This window comes from Nymphalis io, chromosome 18 (assembly GCF_905147045.1).
Source record: "Nymphalis io chromosome 18, ilAglIoxx1.1, whole genome shotgun sequence".
Classification (NCBI taxonomy): domain Eukaryota; kingdom Metazoa; phylum Arthropoda; class Insecta; order Lepidoptera; family Nymphalidae; genus Nymphalis; species Nymphalis io.
Genome location: NC_065905.1, coordinates 9,483,149 through 9,502,884, shown reverse-complemented (window position 1 = coordinate 9,502,884; position 19,736 = coordinate 9,483,149). Strand labels below are relative to the sequence as shown.

The following is a 19,736-nucleotide window of genomic DNA, read 5'->3' as shown; positions in this document are numbered from 1 at the left end:
ATTAAAACAAAATAAGGTTATTAAATTTTACTTTTTAATATTTATTATACTTTTTTTTTAATTTAAATATTTTTTTGTTTTCCTACTACACAAAAACCGTTGCATTGTTTGTTTTTGTTTCCGTTAACAATAGTACTACAGCATCTTTATATGGTACTGGATTAGCATTCTCCTCAGATGTTGAAATCTAAAACACTCAATTAAATTATTAATAAAGAATAGTTGCCACATTTCTATGTTAACCTCTTGACTCGGAATCTAATAATATTATAAATTCATGAAGAATGTCAAATAATGTTGTCGTTAGGAAATTATAAATAAGAAAACGAATAAATTAAAATAACATATTTACATATAGCGAAGCACTTTAGGTTACAATTGGACTCCGTATTTATTTGTTTACATTGTCGACGAGTCGATATTTTTTATCGAAAATCGGGACATTTTTTTTAGCGGACGTTGGCAGCACTTACGTGCTAAATAATTATAGGTTATGAATGATAAAAACTGGAACATCCTATAATCTTCAGGATTTTAATGCAATATAATGTTGCGTTATGCTATGGCATAAATAAACATCCCTTAGAAACTATATTTAGGGATAAAATAGTCGTACTTACGCGTGAAAACACACGCCGGCAATTTTCTTCTTGCTATCGCTTTAACATGAAATAATACGACACTGCACCATTGTATAACCTTCGATATGATATAAGGATTGTTTCTCGGCCTTTTCACTAGATTAGAATCGTTTTCTAACATAAAAATAAGCAAAAATTGACCAAAAAACACAATAAAGACACTAAATGTCAAGTTTGTTTCGCTACTTGAGTAGCGAAAACCAAACCTGGTTATGCGATAAGGGACAAAAGATTTGATAACTCTATTTTTGTCTAAACCATTCGTAACGTAATTTTCGTTCTCTTTCTTGTGTAAGTGAGAAGGTCATTGCGTCTATTAGTTTCTCTGTCTATGGTGCCAATACTCTTTACCTTGGATCTTCACCCGAAAAAGTGACTATATTTCTGTAACCTATACCAATCGAAAAATGGGTAGAAACAAAAAAACACCTTAAATAATAATAATGTTAGTAATGATCACATTCCTCTATCGAATGTTTGGGCTATCCTTCAAATTTCATCCTCTAAATTTAAAACGTATAAAAACTATTAATATTTTTAACAAAAAATAGAAAACATAAATGAAAACCGAAAAACATTTGTATTTAATCTTTTTAGTAAACAAGGTGTTTATATTCATCACTGTTTTATAAATAATATTAGGTACATGCAGATTTTGATTCGAAAGAGGGCGCGCGGGAATGCCCTAGTGCATTTACTGGACTCACTCACTTTACTATTTTGGTTATATTTTCGTATATTGTATATTTCGTATATTATTTCGTATTTCGTATATTTTGTTATATTGTAATTGTGATTGATGATTTCTTATTGTAATCGTAATTGTTAGTCATTATTTTGATTATTTTAAATTTTGCCCAAGTTTGAACGCTCGGTACACTGGACATGACATTGGCAATGAGTATTTCAATATAGTTAGGATTTGAAAAATCAATGACACCAAAAAAATGGTTTTCTATTGCATTTTTTTTTGTTAAGTGAAATATTGTTGTATTATAAGCAAAGATATATTCATCAAGAACAGTTTGAAGTTCATAATATATTATTAAATACATACATAATAATAATACCATAATTTTCTTTATTCAGAAATTTAATTACTTAATTTATCATTTTTCTAACTGCCTACATGAGTCAATATGAGGTCATTCTTTCTTGAAGAACTGGAAATAAAGTTTTTTTTCTGTAGGTAACATTACTTCTTTAATGTTAGACTATTTATATCTGTATATTATCTGCTGCAAAAGTAAGGTGACGCCGGTCTAAGAGGCCATTTTGATTTACTGTCGATTGACAGTATAGTAGTGCAAGAAGAATAATTACATTTATTCTTCTTAATATTTGAGACAGACGGGAAAATAAAATTTTCATGAATGAATAGGTCATCGTATAACATGGCCCGGTACGGCCAGCGACCGGAAAATGCCCTTAAACGGGCAAACGGTATGTTAATATCCATCCTTATCATTGCATACCACGTTGCATAGATTTTGACCTTTCGTAATCACCAGCTTATTCCCTTGCTTCCACTTAAAACTTCACGGAGTCTTTAATATACGTTAATGTTTTATTATTTTCGTTTCTTATTTGCTTATGATTAAATATTAAGAACTTTATCCACCATAACCTTTCCTTAAAATATCAAATTGATTAAAATGGGTATTTCTCAGAGTTCATGGATTTGGACAAGCCTGCAAGGGCATTGGATACTTTGCAAGAGGTGTTTCGGAACAAGAAATGGGCTTACAACTGGTCGGAGTCCGTCTTGGAGCCGATTATGTTTAAATACCTTGAATTGTGCGTGGATTTGCGTAAGTCCCATATTGCGAAGGAAGGATTGTTTCAATATAGAAACATGTTTCAATCGGTGAATGTTGGATCTTTAGAACAAGTTATAAGGTAAATAACACCAAAATACAGTTACAATAATAAACATGATCATTAGTTTTCCCAACTTTTTTTTTTTTTTTATTGTTCATATAAAACATGACACAAACTATGAAACATAAAAACTTTGTAATGTTATTCAAGAATAACAGCAAACTATAATTCTTTTTGAAAATATATAAATTTAAACTTAATATTATGATGTATACTACTTTATTGCATCACATTCTTATAAAAACATATTACTATGTTGCGATAAAGTAAATATTTTATATTATAAAATAATATCCTCAGAGGATATCTACGCATGGCTGAGGAGCGCACAGAAGCAGCTCGAGAGCAATCCACTCAAGCTGTTATTGAAACCGATGACCTAGACAATCTCGCTACTCCAGAAAGCATTTTGCTCAGTGCGGTGTCGGGAGAAGATGCACAGGATCGATCTGATCGGACTATACTTACACCATGGGTTAGTATTAAAGAAAAAATTAACTGTAATTGTGACATTATTATATTACTTTCCTCTTCTTCCTTGAATTTTTTTGTGATATATAAATATTTTTACTAGAGTTCTATGAAAAGTCATTCTTAACTTTCAAAACATTCATCTTTCCAAACAAATATATGTAATTTGACAAGATTAAGTTATTTGCAAGAGATTTTTTTTAAATATGATTTATTATTTCTCAAAAGTGCTTTTCAAAACCCATTTAAGTAAATTGTTTTTATCATTTAAAGAATTTTTTAAACACCATAGTATATTTCAGATATGTAATTAATATTAATTTGTCTGTTTTTCTACCTCAAGGTTAAATTCCTATGGGAGTCCTACTGCCAGTGCTTGGAGCTTCTTCGTACTAACACCCATGTAGAGACTTTGTACCATGACATTGCACGCATGGCATTCCAATTCTGTCTCAAATACTCACGTAAGACAGAGTTTCGGAAACTTTGTGACAAGTTGCGGAAACATCTGGAAGATATTTGGAAATCTACTGTGAGTTAAAAAGGCTCTTTGCAATTACAATATAAATTAAAAAAAAAAACATACATGTTTTGACTTTTATTTATTTTTTTAAACAGGCCCAGCCAGGTAGTGTCAGTATGACAAAACCAGAAACACAGCAGCTGAACTTGGAAACCAGGCTGTTTCAACTGGATAGTGCAATCCAAATGGAATTATGGCTGGTAAGAATTGTTACTCTTAATACAGCAAGCCGTAAATGGTGTAAATACTAAATGTATATATATATTTATGTTTGCAATTTTGGTAACAATTTTTTATTATAATTACTACTTTCATTTTATTTTAACATTTCATTTTAATTCAGTAAATAATGACAATAATGCTTACAATATTATTATATATACAATTTGATTATATTAAATCCTCCAAATTAAATCCCATTTCTGACTTTACAATAGACATGAAGTGGTAGGCCTTGGAGGTAAATCATATGGTTGGTTTGACTTTATGGTCGACTTAAATGTTGATTATTTGAATCAAAGCCTGCACAAATATGTATTATTTTAATCCTTATATGATACAGCATTTTAAGATCAGTTTTTTCATAAAGTTATGTATAGCTGTACATATAAACAAAATATGTTTAGTTAAATACTGAATTCCTGCCTTTCTACCATCATTGATTTTGGAACACTGTAGTAACCTTGTATACCATTTTATAGGAAGCCTACAAAGCTATAGAGGACATACACAACCTAATGAATATGTCCAAGAAGACACCAGTGGCTAAAACAATGGCTAATTATTACGGCAAATTAGCACTTGTATTTTGGAAAGCGGGTCACTGCCTCTTCCACGCTGCTGCTTTGTTAAAACTCTTCCAGCTGTCTAGGGAGATGAAGAAGAATATAACTCAAGAAGAATTGCAAAAGTAAGCTTAAAATTTAATTAAACTATACTAAGTTCATTAAATAGATTTTTAATTAGATCTGTGTCATTTAGTAAAGCTATATGTACTGTTTTATGGTCTTGTATTACCTATCAATTTTTTTCAATTCAAATAATCCTCTGAAAAAAATCCCATTCCAAACTGTTGTATAGTTTGAACTTGGTAGGCCTCAGAGGTATATGATACAGGGAACTTGACGCGACATTCAGTATACTACAAATGCTGTCTGTGTTAATTTAAGTGCCCACAATATTAAAAAAAAAAGTAGTTAAAACTGATTGTCATAACTGAAATGTGTGTGTGAAAATTGTAATATGTATTTGATTTATGAATATCAGAATAAATTTATATATTTTTATATGTACAAATAGCATATAGCACGGATTAGGCTAATCCAATATAATTTTATTCATGTTTTATTTACATATTAATACAAGAGAAGTTTATTTATTTAACCTACTTTGTTTTAACCAGAATGGCATGCAGAGTGTTAGTTGCGGTACTCTCTGTTCCTCTACCATCACTTCACCCAGAGTTTGACCGTTTCGTCGAGACAGATAAGAGCCCTGTAGAGAAAGCTCAGAGATTGGCAGTTCTTCTTGGCCTTGCACAGCCACCTACTAGAGCTAACTTGCTAAAAGGTAATTAAAGCTATTGTCCATCCACATCTAGGTGAAAATTGTAAATTGTATTTTATCAAGTATTTTTCATTTTTAAATTAATAACATCATTATACATCTCTATCTCACTTTGTTGCTTATTAAATATTTAATAACTTCTTTAAAGATTCTTCATATGATTAATAAATACACTTCACTTGATGGTAGGACTTTGCGCAAGTCATAAAAGTTAATGATTTTTTTAACACAAATAAAATATATTGGCATATACGCCTATATTGATGGATGCCTATATATGAAAAAAGTCAGATTAACTTATCAAGGTGTTAATTTTTTATAGATGTGGTACGTCTGAATGTGGTGGCGCTGGCGTCGCCACAGTTGCAACAGCTTTACAACTGGCTTGAAGTTGATTTTGATCCATTAACAATCTGCCACAATGTGCAAACTGTCATCAAATCTCTACAGGAAGATCCAAGTATGTATTATTTATATTAATTTTGATAATTATCAATATTTTTAAAATAAATACTTCAGATAATTCATATCATACAATCACTCACCACAATATTTTTTTTTTAATTCCATCTGTTTGTGTCTGTCTTAGTTATTATTGAAAACTCAGTATAAGTTTCACTAATATCTATGTGTATGTAGTTCAGTGATTGTTCAAATTCATCCACTAATTGATAATATTATTTTTAATCACAGCACCTAAGAGTTGATAAGAATTTATAAACACTTAAAACTTAAAATGCTTACAGATTCGTCTCTCGCCCAATACACGACGGCACTAACGGACGTCGCGCTCGTTCGTCTTATTCGTCAAGTCGCGCAGTGTTATGCTTGCATTCAGTTCTCTCGCCTGTTGGAGCTGGCCGGCACTGATGACTTGTTCCACATCGAACGACTCCTGGTCGACTGCGTGCGGCACAACGACATGCAGATTCGAGTGGACCACGCTAACAAGTATGGAGATATGACACATAAAAATATGGTTTTTGTTTCGTCCAAAAAAAAGTTATACATGTTAATTATTATTGTTGTGTAGGAGTGTACACTTCGGCGTAGAGGCCGGTGGGGGCGAGTGGTGCTCCGCGGCCGACGAAGCTTGCGGTGGAGCCATTCTCCAGGCGACTCCCGCTGAACAGGTAACGAGAGACAGAGTCAGGCGGACGATGAGATAGGTCAGACATAAGAGTTGACACTGGGCCCGGTGCAGGTGCGCGAGCAGCTGGTGCGCGCGGCGGAGGTGTTGTCGCGCGCGGCGCAGGAGCTGCTGCCGGCGCGCCGTCGCGCCGAGCGGGAGCGCGCGCGCCTCACTATGGTGCAGCACTATCACGAGAACAAGCACGCCGAGCACCACCGCGTGCTGCAGCGCCACAAGATCATCGAGGAGCGCAAAGAGTACATCGAGCGCCTCAACACCGTGCGCGAGGAGGAGGAGCTCCGGTATGTAGTCGGGATGTTTGTCGTGGTTAGGGACTGTTGGCTTTTCCTAGAGTAGACATTTTTGTCGATGATGATGTCGATCGATACTGAATGTAACGCAAACGCACTTGCAATGCGAAATTTAGATGTAGCTTTGAAAATGAATTACCGACTTTTATATAAAAAAAAATAGTTTTCGTCCGCGGCTCGCATTAGGGGGGGAGGAGGTGTTATGTATAAAAAAGTGGCCATGTCTTTACTTGGGTTTCAAGCTTGCTTTATACCGAATTTTTTCAAAATAGATCGAATAGTTTAGTTGTGATAGCGTAACTGACCGTCGGACAGAGGTACCTTTGTATTTATAATATTAGAATCGATGTGTCTTCTTTAAAGTTTGGTTTTTCTCATCATAAGGTTTGGCATCCTACTTTATCTATATCTATCACAGATTTGAACTTGTTCTGTTATTTTACAATAATAATGTTGTACCGTAGTCGCCAAGAGGAGCAGCTCCGAGCGGCGGCCGCGGCCGAGGCGCGCCGGCTGGAGCAGGAGCGAGAGGAGCGCGAAAAGAAACGCCACGCGTCCGAGATGGCTGCCATGCGCGAGCGGAACTTGCGTGAGCGACTCGCGCACATCTCGCAGACCATGCACGGGAAGAAGGTGCTGCAGAAGCTGGACGAAGAGGTGAGCGGGGACTCTAATTTAGTAACTACATGTAATGTGATAGGCGAAGAAGCTCTCATGTATCCGTGCAGTGACGGAGAAAGAATACATTTCACTGCCCCTCTCTTTCCCATGGGTGTCGTAAGAGGCGACTAAGGGATATCTGAGCGACCATCTGCTCACCTGGTGGTAGGATGCTAACATCCGCCTGGCTTGTTACCACCGTACGCATGGTGAAAAACTCGTGAAGTGGCTTGCAGCCGCGTTTCGAGGTCAGCCAGCGTACAGCCAGAGCCCGAGCGAGTATTGCCGCGATGGGTGTTGGTCCGGTTGGAGACGGCTGTTGAACCAATGCCGGGGGAAACTGTATTGACCTGCCGGTCAGGGAGACCCGAAGAAACGGCTGTTCCGCTGGCCGCCCGTGGCATAGTACAGGGGCCCGAGCGTGCCTAACCAGCTCGTGAGGCTGCCCCACCAGGCCACGCATAATCTCGGGGTGGACCGTCGTGCCGGTTGGTGACCGGTAGGTGGGGTCCCGGCGGCCACTTCCGGGGGGGTTCGGGGGCCCTTCCGTCCGGCGGGTCAGTGTATTTTTCCTTTTGGCAACCACTTGGGGAAACACGCCTCCACACTTTGCCCATCCCTATCGTGGCAATACATCGCTCGCTTCACGTCTCTTTTCCATTTAATTTCTCCCAAATGGCGCAACAAAAAAGAAATAACGGTCGTACAGCGGTGCTCACCCCCACCATACCCACGCTGTTTGAGGTCGAGTTCTCTAACATCCGAGGACTCCACGCTAACCTCAACGCTGTCCACCACCATCTCGAGACAGCACGGCCAGCAATGTTGTTTCTCACGGAGACACAAATACTCCGTCCTGCCGATACCAGCTACCTTAATTATCCCGGCTACACGCTTGAAGAATCCTTCAAAGCGAAAGCCGGAGTATGCTTGTTCGTCAGGACGGATGTTTGCTGTCACCGACTGCGCTGCTTGGAGGACCCCTCCTTCTCCATGTTGGTGGTACGTGTGGACCTGGTTCGTCAGAGCCGAGTCTACGTGTGCCTCTACAGATCCCACAATGGTGACTTGGAGACAAGCCGACTATTTGACCATCTTAGTCGGGTGGCAGATGCTGCGCAAGAGCAATTTCCTAACGCGGAATTGGTGTTTTTGGGGGACTTTAATGCTCACCACGAATCCTGGTTGAAATCCCTCAAAACTGACCATGCTGGAAGGACTGCTCATGCTTTTGCTCTCACACATGACTTGACCCAACTGGTTGATCAGCCCACCAGGATCCCAGACATTGATGGGCAAGCACCTTCTCTACTGGACCTTCTGCTGACTTCTCACCCGGTGGAATATCAGGTTGTGGTTCAGGCTCCTCTTGGCTCTTCGGATCACAGCCTTATTTCTACCAGAGTGCCACAGGCCAAGCTGCCGCCACTAGCGGTATGCAAACGTCGCGTTTGGCACTATAAGTCGGCGGATTGGGACGGTATGCGCGATTACTATGCGTCGGTCCCTTGGAAGGAACGTTGCTTCAGTGGGAATGACCCGACAGCTAGTGCCGCTGCTGTTGCTGGCGAGATCATGCTGGGAATGGAATACTACATTCCTAGCTCAGATCTCGTCAGTAGGAGTACGCGTAACCGTTGGTTCACTCGTGAATGTGCCGATGCTGTATCAGCTAAGCAGGCGGCATATCGCAAGTGGATCAACGGCTGCATTAGCGGGGCATCTAACATTGACTCACTGAAAGCAAACTATAATAAAAATTCCAAGTCCTGTAGAAAGGCATACACGAGAGCGGATGCACAGCGCATTGTACAGATTGGTCATGACCTTGTTTCGCATCCTAGGGGCTCCCGTAGCTTCTGGCGTCTGACCAAGTCTGTGCAAAACAATTTCTGCCAACCTTCGCTGCCACCGCTCAGAAATCCGGACGGATCGCTAGCTCACAGTCCGCAAGAGCAAGCTGATCTCCTGGCTAAACTCTTTGCCGACAATTCCGTCATCGATGATTGTAGTGCACTGCCACCTACAATACCTGCATGTGGCCATACGATGCCTGACATTAAAATCAGGCAACGTGATGTGCGTGCGGAGCTGCAATCACTTGATGTACGGAAAGCTAGCGGTCCCGATGGAATACCAGCCATAGTGCTGAAGAAGTGCGCAGCGGAGCTGTCTCCTGTGTTAACGCGCCTGTTCCAACTTTCTCTCTCTTCGGGAAGTGTGCCGGAGGCTTGGAGAAGAGCTAATGTGCAAGCGGTTCCCAAAAAAGGGGATCGGTCTGACCCGGCAAATTATCGGCCAATAGCTATCACCTCAGTACTTTGTAAGGTGATGGAACGGATTTTAAACAACCAACTGATCCATTACCTAGAAGATCACTGTCTAATTAATGATCGTCAGTACGGTTTTCGACCAAAACGGTCCACAGGTGATCTTCTAGCGTACGTAACACACCTCTGGGGTGAAGCTATCGACAAGCATGGAGAATCGTTGGCTGTCAGCCTCGATATCTCCAAGGCTTTCGACAGGGTCTGGCACAGAAGTCTTCTCTCCAAGCTACCGGCATATGGTCTGCCTGCTCAGCTATGCACCTGGATTGCCAGCTTCCTACACAAGCGTAGCCTTCGTGTTTTAGTAGATGGTTGCGCTTCACAATTCTATGTAGTGAATGCTGGGGTCCCCCAGGGATCTGTGCTATCTCCCACACTCTTTCTTTTGCATATCAATGATATGCTCTCCCTTGGGAACATACATTGCTATGCAGATGATAGTACAGTGCATGGTGGATACCACGGACGCGCAGTGGCTGGGCGGGCGGAAACTGAGGAGAGGCGGGAGAATCTTGTCATTGAACTCGATAGGACGTTAGATCTCATCGCCAAATGGGGCTCTGATAATCTTGTTGAGTTTAATGCCAAGAAAACACAGGTATGCGCTCTCACGACGAAAAAGTCAACATTTTCCCCTCTTCCCTCCCTCTGTGGTACTCCGCTGGTGATGCAAAGCAAAATCGCCATGCTGGGGATTGACGTTCGCTGCGACCTTAGTCCAAGGGATTACATCGAGGCTGTTATAAAAACAGCTTCACGGAAACTCGGAGTTCTGAACAAGGTGCGGCGCTTTTTCACGCCACAACAACTGTGCCTGCTGTACAAAACACAGGTACGGTCTTGCGTGGAATATTGCTCGCACCTTTGGGATGGCTCCGCTAAGTACCTACTTGAGGCCTTGGACCGGTTGCAGCGACGTGCCGTACGCATTATTGGCGACGTAAAGGTCACAAACACCCTTGAACCTTTACAATTGCGTCGTGAGATAGCAGCACTGAGCGCTTTCTATCGACTGTATCACGGCGAGTGCTCTGAGGAATTATTCTCTCTAATTCCTGCTTCCCCCTTCCTTCTTAAGTCCACGCGGGCTGGTTCTCGATGTCACCGCCTAACTGTGACATCAATTCCATCGCGAACAAAGAAATTTGGCAACTCCTTTCTTTGTCGCACTTCCAAAAAATGGAATTCCTTACCAGCTCACGTATTCCCCTCCTCTTACAACCCGGGTTCCTTCAAACGAGGCGTGAAGAGGCATCTTGCGGGCCGGCAAGGCGAAGGCGGCTAGTGCAGAACGTTTTTCCCGTCTGTACTGGCCGTCGTCGCGTTTGGACTCTACTACCACTTACCATCAGGTGGAGTAGAGTCATTTGCCCTCCCGGCGATATAAAAAAAAAAAAAAAAAAAAAAAAAAAAAAAAAAAAAAAAAAAAAAAAAAAAAGAAAATATTTGGAGCATATTCCACCGCCTTGCCTCGCATTGCAGCATGATTATATTGATATTCATTGATATATATTAACTCCTAAAATTAATTTTATTTTGTATAAAAGGATTTGAAAAAAATGGACGCAGAGGCGATCGCCCAACGTGAAGCTGAAGAATTGATGAAAGAACGTCGTGAATTACAAGCTCGCCTCAAGTCTCAGGAGAAAAAGGTAAATAACTTCATACAGTTAAGTGAAAGTTGTTTAAAATTAATTTTCTAGAGAAAGAAAGTAATTAGATGCACTTTATTCAAATATTTGCTTTGAATGTACATTATTATTTATTTAATATGGTGAGTCAATAATTATTTATTAACAATACCGAAATTCCGCATTTTTAGTTAACTTCTAAATCTTTAACTAAACTACAATTTTGTTATATCAAGGTGGACTATTTCGAACGTGCTAAGCGAATTGAAGAGATTCCGCTCCTCCAGAAGAGCTTGGAAGAGAAGCAAGTTCAAGACAAAGCATTCTGGGAGCAGCAGGAGAAAGAACGCATTGAACAGCTCATAGGTATAATTGTTATTTAAAAATATTCTCAATTAAACAATAAATTCAATTGCCATTTAAATCATTGCATTAAATACACTATAGGCCAACCGAAAGTGGTACTTGTACTCGCGTTAGTGTTGGCAGTTTTTGTAACATTACCCGTGTCCGCAGAGACGCGCGCGCGCGACGTGGCGACGGCGGGGCGGCTGGCGCGCATGGCGGTGCACCGCGACCAGTTCATGGCGCGCCTGCGCTCCGAGCGCGGCGCCATGCACACGCAGCGCCTCGCCGCCTTCCAGGCCAAGCTGGCGGCCGAGCGCGACGCGCGCCTCGCGCAGCGCCGCCAGCAGCGCGCTGAAACCCGCCGCCAGGAGGTCGGTCTGCACCACCGCACAGACAACTGATCGAAATTATTCTTGACCCCCAAATGGACGCGATAAAAGTCAGCAACCACCAAAATGGTGATGAAATCACAAAATCCATTGTTTGATGATTTCTGGAAAAGGAACAATTGTTATAATATTTGTATTATTTAACTAACATTCTCAAAAAGGATAATCACTTCATCTCGGACATGAACTATTTTTACTACATATTATAATTTTAATAAATAGGCTAACGCTAAATATTAAAAGTTTATAAATTAATATTTTACTGTTTTTCATTTTAGTGGTTAGCAGAGAAGCGTCGAGTGGAGGAACGTGCTGCCGAGGAGGCGCGACGCATCGCAGAGGAGCAAGAGAAAAAGGAAAAAGAGGAGCGCGAACGCAAACACCAGGAGGAGCTCGCTGCGCTCAAAGAGAGGAAGGAGAGGTGGGTGCAACACTGAGAGTAGACGATTTATTGGATTACTCGCTAAGATAAGCAGAAAAATAAAGATAATAAGAAAAGAGCCTCGCATGCTTAAAAAATTGTTACTTTAGAGTTTATAATAGGTGATACAATAATTGTTTTTCACAGTCCATATTCTTATATGAGTAGATTAAGTTCCTGGTGGCTTTTAGTACTGTGATGAGACATGATGTGAGTCATTGTTACGACAGGAACTAGTTAGGAGACAACATAGCAGATGCTTGTGTTAGCGACATAAGGAACGGCTAATTCTTCTTACAACATAAATGTAAGAGGTGTTAGCCATTCTTTATATTGCCAACACAGATTAACAAATATTAAAGTCAACCGGGGCTGCTTGACTTGACAATTGTTTTCTATGTAATATTTACCTTACATTTTAGAATGTGGTGCTAATGTAGACTAGGTTGATTATGTTTTTTCAACTATTAAATAGAGTTATAAAAATATATATTAAATGTTGTCTCAATTGGTTATATATTTTAAAATTTAATAACAATATAAGTTGAATTAAAGGCTATTTGAAATAAATCTATATTTGTTTGCAACATTTTAAAATTTAAATAATAATAAATCAATTTTTATCCAGGGAACACCAAGAAATGCTGGCCCGTGTGGAAGCGAAGGCACGCGCCGCGGACGCGGAGGTCGCTCGCAAGATGGACACACAGAAGCCCGCCTCCACCGGCAGCTGGAGACAGGGGAAGGAAACCGACAGGAAGGAGCCCGAGAAGAAGGAGCCTTGGAGATCAAGTGAGCTATATTATAATAATGATACATACCAGGATTATATCAACAATATTCGTACAATAATTGTCATGTATCTCTGTATTTTGTCCCATTTGGTTCGAGTCGACGTAATGTTTTTCTGTTGCAATTGCATTCATCTTTATTTGTTATGAAAAACTTTTGGTGGTGAGTTTTGATACACATATATTATATTAACATGTTAATAACTTCACCAGGCCGTATCCGCGAGCCGGTGCGCGACGACCGGCCACGCTCTCCGGGTCGCGCTCCGCTGCGGGATGACAGGTGAGATTATTGTGGGAATATATTCCATTTACCATTGTACCACTATTTGAGATGGTACCACAAATATATTTTAGCCTGACTATTAAGTTTATGTCTATCTTTGGTATTGTTTATTTGTTTAGATGAAAAAGAAATGAAAGCACAGAAGCGTTTTCGGTTTCAGTAACTCTGTGTGTTCGTTCATGAAAGGAAGTAAATAATTATACATCCTATAAATAATATTTTATGATCATCTTTTATAGTCTTATATAGCCGTTATGATGAGATAGTTTTCTTAATTTACATAATGTTTAAATATAAATTAACATATATATAAACATATATATCTTTGCTTTGGTCTTATTATAAACTCTTCACCAAAAGCAAGCATTTTCGATTAATATATATAATTTTATATTTAAATTTGTTTACAGACGAGATGATAAACCTCGTGATGAACGCGGTCCACGAGAAGAACGTAGTCTCAGGGAGGACAGGCCCCGAGAGGACAGGTCTAGAGAAGATAGACAGAGAGACGACAGGCCCAGGGATGAAGGGGGATGGAGATCTGCTAACCGCGAGCCAGATAGAGATAGGGAGAGAGAAAGGTACTTATCAGAGCAAATATATAAACCAATGCTTCATGTCTTGTTTTCACCACTATAAGTAGACATCATAAGACCTATCTGATGTTGCATCGTTTATAATGATTACTTCAAATCTTCTGAGATTTTATTTTATGATCAGACTACGTATTTAGACTTTTCCTTGTATCATACGTCAGCGTATGACGATAATGAAATGTATGTACACTAATATTATTGATAATTTAATATTATTGCGTAAAATTATTGGCATTTCAAGATTTTGTTACTTCACAATTTTCTGTTACTCTGATTTAAAAAGTAACAGTTTGTTACCCTGCTGGGCAAAAGCCTCTTTTTTTCTTAAGAAGAATACTTGGAGCTTATTCCCTCGCGCTGTTCTATTGCGGTTTGTCGCATACAAATGTGGCGTAAATACACCGCAGAGTAAAAGATGAATTATAACACAAATCTTGCACATGAAAGCATAGATTTAGATCTTCGATTAAGATTCACACTATCAATACAAAATCTGTCATGCTGTAATGGGATGTAACTGATGTGTATGTGTCCCGCAGGCCGCGCTACGTGGGTCGCACCAGCGGGCCCGACACCGGCACTAGCTGGAGGCGCGGGCCCGCCGACCCTCCGCCGGCGCCCACCGTACGTATACTTCCTATAAAACATATTTTATGATTGTGATATGATATCAACTCTGATAAGTGCACAGGAGGAAAGAGAAAAATACAGTTTTTATAAAATTTTCAATAGTCATTATTGATCTACAAAAAAATGCTGTCTACGTTAGTTTCAGTTTTGTCGTGTTTAGATTTAGATTTTATTTCGAATTTACCTAATCTTTATACCTGCAATTTTAATTATATATTCAGACTTAATTAAAAATTTGTTTAGGAGCGCTCGTCAGCATGGCGTTCAAAAGAAGGGGCTCCTCGCGACGATCGGCGGGAAGTGCATTCCCGGTTCCGCGATCCACCGCGGGACCGGGAAGGATTCAGGGAACGAGATCGCTTCCCGCCTAGAAGGGATGATCGGTAAGAATCATTGAAAAAATAACAGAAAAAATAGTTCAATATATAACGTATATATAATAAATTAGTTACGCAAATAATAATAACAGTTATAAGCATACTAAAGCTAGTTAAGCAAATAAAAATCATATAGTGCAGAGTTTACCCTTGAAGATTCTATTAAGCAGTAGCTATAGTACAGTATAACAGTACTAGTGCTGCATTATAGCTTAATCTAGTCGTTTTAGATCCAGACAAATTGTATTAAACGCGTAATCAATGTTTGTTTTCGATAGTGACGGTCCACGTCGCGATGATCGCGACGGTCCACGTCGTGATGACCGCGACGGTCCACGTCGTGACGACCGCGATGGTCCACGTCGTGATGATCGTGATGACCGTGATGGTCCACGACGTGATGATCGCGAACGTCGTCCGCCGCCTCGTCGGGAAGACAAACGTGAGTGATGATCTATAATTATTTTTATAGAAGAAAGTCTGTCACAATGGGCAGCACATGATTTTTTAATATTTATTGTCTTCACCGCTGTCACACTATTATATCGAATTAAATAATTTAATCAAAGGAATTTAGTATACAGCTCCTAAATTCCGCTTCGATTAAATAAGGAGAATTGGATCCTTTATTTCTTAATAATTATTTATGTTTCAGCCCGTGACCCAGATGAGTGGCAGCAGGCTACAAAACGCTAAGAGATCAACTACAGCACTTGTAAAGGGTTCAGCGGTTCTTCAACATTTAACTATCTCACATACCTTTAAATTAGTTACAAATTTAAATGTTTTAAACCACATTTCTATGTAGTTATACCCTTTTTAAGCTATATTTTCTTTATACATTTTATAACGCTGTATGGCATATTCTAATACTATCATTCAAGACATTTATTCAGCCTTAAAAGCAATTATTAGTTTTGTTTAACATTCACTCAATAAATTATTATAATTAAAATATGACTCTTTTTTTATTTAAATGTTCTAAAAGCTAAATTGATTAATTGAATATTTTTCTTAGATTAATTTAAAACATATATGATCGATTAATTATCTAAGTTTCTTTTTGCAATTATTATTCATCGCTTCCCGCTGAACCCTACTTTTCTTATGTTTACGCCATTATTATTTAATCACGTGCATTATTATACACTTCGAAGGTCTACATGTAATCTTACGATACAAAAGTATTTACAATATAAATGGTTCGTTTTAAATGTATTTTCTTTTATCTCTTTGGTTGAGGACAATTAAATTTTATATCATAATTTAAGTTTTATTTTAATATGCCAATGATTAATACCTAAAAATATTGCGAGCATGTACAGAAGGACACTTTTGATTACCTTAAAGAAAACTTGATATTCTTCTCTCATTTTTCTAACAAAACCCTACGGACTCTTGATCCCCGTTTCTGAAACGGTGATCAAAAGTTGAGATGAGCTAATCTGACTTAATGCAAAAATACACTTGCCTGTATCTTACACAGTTGCATGCCAGCTACTTTCATGTGCATATAAAAACAATGAAACACGGACTATATTTAGGGTCTGACTCGTATTGTCTCGTGAACTGACTTGATATTTTAGTAACTAGTTTTTTTTTTTATAGAATAGGAAGGTGGACGAGCATATGGGCCACCTGATGGTAAGTGGTCACCAAACGCCCTTAGACATTGGCATTGTAAGAAATGTCAACCATCGCTTATAGCCAATTAGCTATAGCTTATAGCCAATGCGCCACCAACCTTGGGAACTAAGATTTTATTTCCCTTGTGCCTATAATTACACTGGCTCACTCACCCTTCAAACCGGAACACAACAATATCAAGTATTGCTGTTTTGCGGTAGAATATCTGATGAGTGGATGGTACCTACCCAGACGAGCTTGCACAAAGCCCTATCACCAGTAAAAGTAGTCCTTCCCAACCTGTTTTCGTTCCCGTACCCCTTAATAAATCTTTTCATTTATGAGTAGCCCTAACTAGTAACTCCCTACCTACTCCTAAATGTCTTGTTTCTCTTAAGGTCTATCTACTGTCAACTTTAACTTTGAAATATACCTAGTACTGATCTATAGAGAGTTACTGTAGGAGTCCCTTTATGCACAATAACATTTTTTTTATCATTTAAATATTTATGTATTGTTTTCAAGGATATTTTTATTCCAAAATAATTTGATTTTTGTTCTGATATATTAAAAACCAGCCTATTTAGATTAATTTCAGAAGTATATCCTTAAACTTTATATTATTTTAAACATAATTAATTAATACAAACAAATCAATATTGTCGAAATTGATTGCAAAATCCTATAACAAAATAATAACAAACCCTAAAAAAAAGAATGCAGTATAATCCTTACTGAAGTAAAAAAATATATAAAAGTAAACACGAAATAAAGTATACAATCGCAACCATGGGTATATAAAGAGTAAACTACATTAACGATATTTTTTACCCTTACGAGCTAATCTCTGAAATTGCGTTTTTAAGAAAGAATAATAAAGAATCCTTTGCGTACAGTAGCCGCTTTTAGACAAGCGGTATACGTTAATGCGCCTGTTCCAACTTTCTCTCTCTTTGAGATGTGCCGGAGGTTTGGAGAAGAGCTAATGTGCAAGCGGTTCCCAAAAAAGGGATCGGTCTGACCCGGCAAATTATCGGTCAATAGCTATCGCCTCAGTACTTTGTAAGGTGATGGAACGGATTCTTAACAACCAACTTATCCATTACCTAGAAGATCACTGTCTAATGAATGATCTTAGGGGTTTCGACCAAAACGGTCTACAAGTGATCTTCTAGCGTACGTAACACACCTCTGGGGTGAAGCTATCGACAAGCATGGGGAATCGTTGGCTGTCAGCCTCAATATCTCCAAGGCTTTCGACAGGGTCTGGCACAGAATTCTTCTCTCCAAGCTGCCGGCATATCGTCTGCCTGAGTTTTGCACCTGGATTGCCAGCTTCCTACACAAGCGTAGCCTTCGTGTTTTAGTTGATGGCTGCGCTTCACAATTCTATGTAGTGAATGCTGGTGTCCCCCAGGGACTGTGCTATCGTCCACACTCTTTCTTTTGCATATCAATGATATGCTCTCTCTTGGGAACATACATTGCTATGCAGACGATAGTACAGTGCATATTGGATACCATGGACGCGCAGTGGCTGGGCGAGCGGAAATTAAGGAGAGGCGGAAGGATTTCTATCGAGTTCGAGATTAGAACTCATCGCCTGGCTCTGGTAATCTTGTTGAGTTTAATGCCAAGAAAACACAGGTATGCGCTTTCACAGTGAAAAAGTCACAATTTTTCCCTCTTCCCTCCCTCTGTGGTATTCCGCTGGTGATAAAAACAGCTTCACGGAAACTCGGAGTTCTGAACAGGGTGCGGCGTTTTTTCACGCCACAACAACTGTACCTGTTGTACAAAACACAGGTACAGTCTTGCGTGGAATATTGCTCGCATCTTTGGGATGGCTCCACTACGTACCTACTGGAGGCCTTGGATCGGTTGCAGCGACGTGCGGTCCGCATTATTGGCGACGTAAAGGTCACAAACACCCTCGAGCCTTTACAATTGCGTCGAGAGATAGCAGCGCTGAGCGCTTTCTATCGACTGTATCACGGCGAGTGCTCTGAGGAATTAGTCTTTCTAGTTCCTGCTTCCTCCTTCTTTCATAAGTCTACGCGTGCTGGCTCTCGATGCCACCGCCTAACTGTGACATCAATTCCATCGCGCACAAAGAAATTTGGCAACTCCTTTCTTTGTCGCACTTCCAAAAAATGGAATTCCTTACCAGCTCACGGGCCGGCAAGGCGAAGACGGCTAGTGCAGAACATTTTTCCCGACTGTACTGGCCGTCGTCGTGTTTGGACTCTACTACCACTTACCATCAGGTGGAGTAGAGACATTTGCCCTCCCGGAAAAAAAAATACATACGGATATACTGTATTTTATTAACCCAACGATCAGTCTTTAGTAAGTTATTAGTTATAAGGTACATTTTAAACTAAATATAGTAGATAATACATTATAATAATGTTTATATAAATTAACTGTTTTAACTTCAGGATTTCCGCCATTATTAATATAATTTTCACGTACCACAGGTTGGGAACCTCTGAACTAGAGGATAATCAGATACTAACTATCTAGATACTAAAATTCATAATTAATGTCTGAATAAATAATTGGTCTTGCCTTGAAGACCGATAGTAAAGCCGTATGCTAGTGTCACTCCTTACAATAGACATATTTAAAAAAAAATAGATGTTAGTACAAATTTTGCAATTGAATTTAGAACAATATTATTTTTAAACATCGTTCAACAGCAGAATTTTTTTTTCATTAAGCTTGACACCTTAATGACGGCAGTTCTTTTTGGCATAATTTAAAAAGTAAAAACAACTATTACTTTTTACTTAAATAGAAAAGTTGCATATAGTATACATTCTTAAACAAACGACAGAGGATAGTCTATGATTTTTAATTTTTATCGTACTAGGTTAAACAGTTGGAAAAAGCGTTTATGTGCGGGTCACTGGTAAATTCAAGGACAACGAGTTAGACCCCTTGTGTTTGTGGGACCTTGAATAGTTTTATTTAATACTGGTTTTCATAGTTTATAGTGGTGTTGGAATATTAAAACTATTTTGTAAATTTATACCTAAACATTAGACGTTATTTACATTGAAGTCAAATGAACTAAAAAAATATGAATATTGAAGTTTAAATATTACACAACGTTGCCGG

General features: G+C 39.0%; 1 protein-coding gene and 1 long non-coding RNA gene across 3 annotated transcripts in view; one reads left to right on the top strand and one right to left on the bottom strand.

Moving 5' to 3' along the window:
- LOC126775502 (uncharacterized) overlaps window positions 1-19,736 on the bottom strand; it is a 366,351-nt gene that overhangs the window by 218,131 nt on the left and 128,484 nt on the right. The window lies entirely within an intron of this gene.
- LOC126775419 (eukaryotic translation initiation factor 3 subunit A) lies at window positions 1,894-16,252 on the top strand. 2 transcript variants are annotated; one of them, XM_050497344.1, is made up of 23 exons: window positions 1,894-2,084; window positions 2,312-2,540; window positions 2,823-2,997; window positions 3,337-3,525; window positions 3,612-3,716; window positions 4,218-4,426; window positions 4,919-5,085; window positions 5,405-5,542; window positions 5,829-6,033; window positions 6,116-6,215; window positions 6,287-6,516; window positions 6,990-7,182; window positions 11,063-11,167; window positions 11,383-11,512; window positions 11,663-11,865; window positions 12,162-12,304; window positions 12,933-13,096; window positions 13,309-13,378; window positions 13,792-13,965; window positions 14,520-14,604; window positions 14,854-14,993; window positions 15,266-15,429; window positions 15,643-16,252. In XM_050497344.1, the coding sequence occupies exons 1-23, from the start codon at window positions 2,015-2,017 to the stop codon at window positions 15,681-15,683; spliced, it is 3,429 nt and encodes a 1,142-aa protein (XP_050353301.1). In that variant the 5' UTR covers window positions 1,894-2,014; the 3' UTR covers window positions 15,684-16,252. The 2 variants fall into 2 exon arrangements, with proteins under 2 accessions (XP_050353301.1, XP_050353300.1); XM_050497343.1 differs by having other exon boundaries at window positions 3,609-3,716.

Bases quoted from the DNA above. Each gene is read 5' to 3' on its own strand.
- LOC126775419 (XM_050497343.1), top strand. From the start codon at position 2,015: ATGAATAGGTCATCGTATAACATGGCCCGGTACGGCCAGCGACCGGAA. The intron at 2,541-2,822 runs GTAAATAACACC...TAATATCCTCAG, and splicing joins TCTTTAGAACAAGTTATAAG to AGGATATCTACGCATGGCTG. The intron at 13,966-14,519 runs GTACTTATCAGA...TGTGTCCCGCAG, and splicing joins AGAGATAGGGAGAGAGAAAG to GCCGCGCTACGTGGGTCGCA.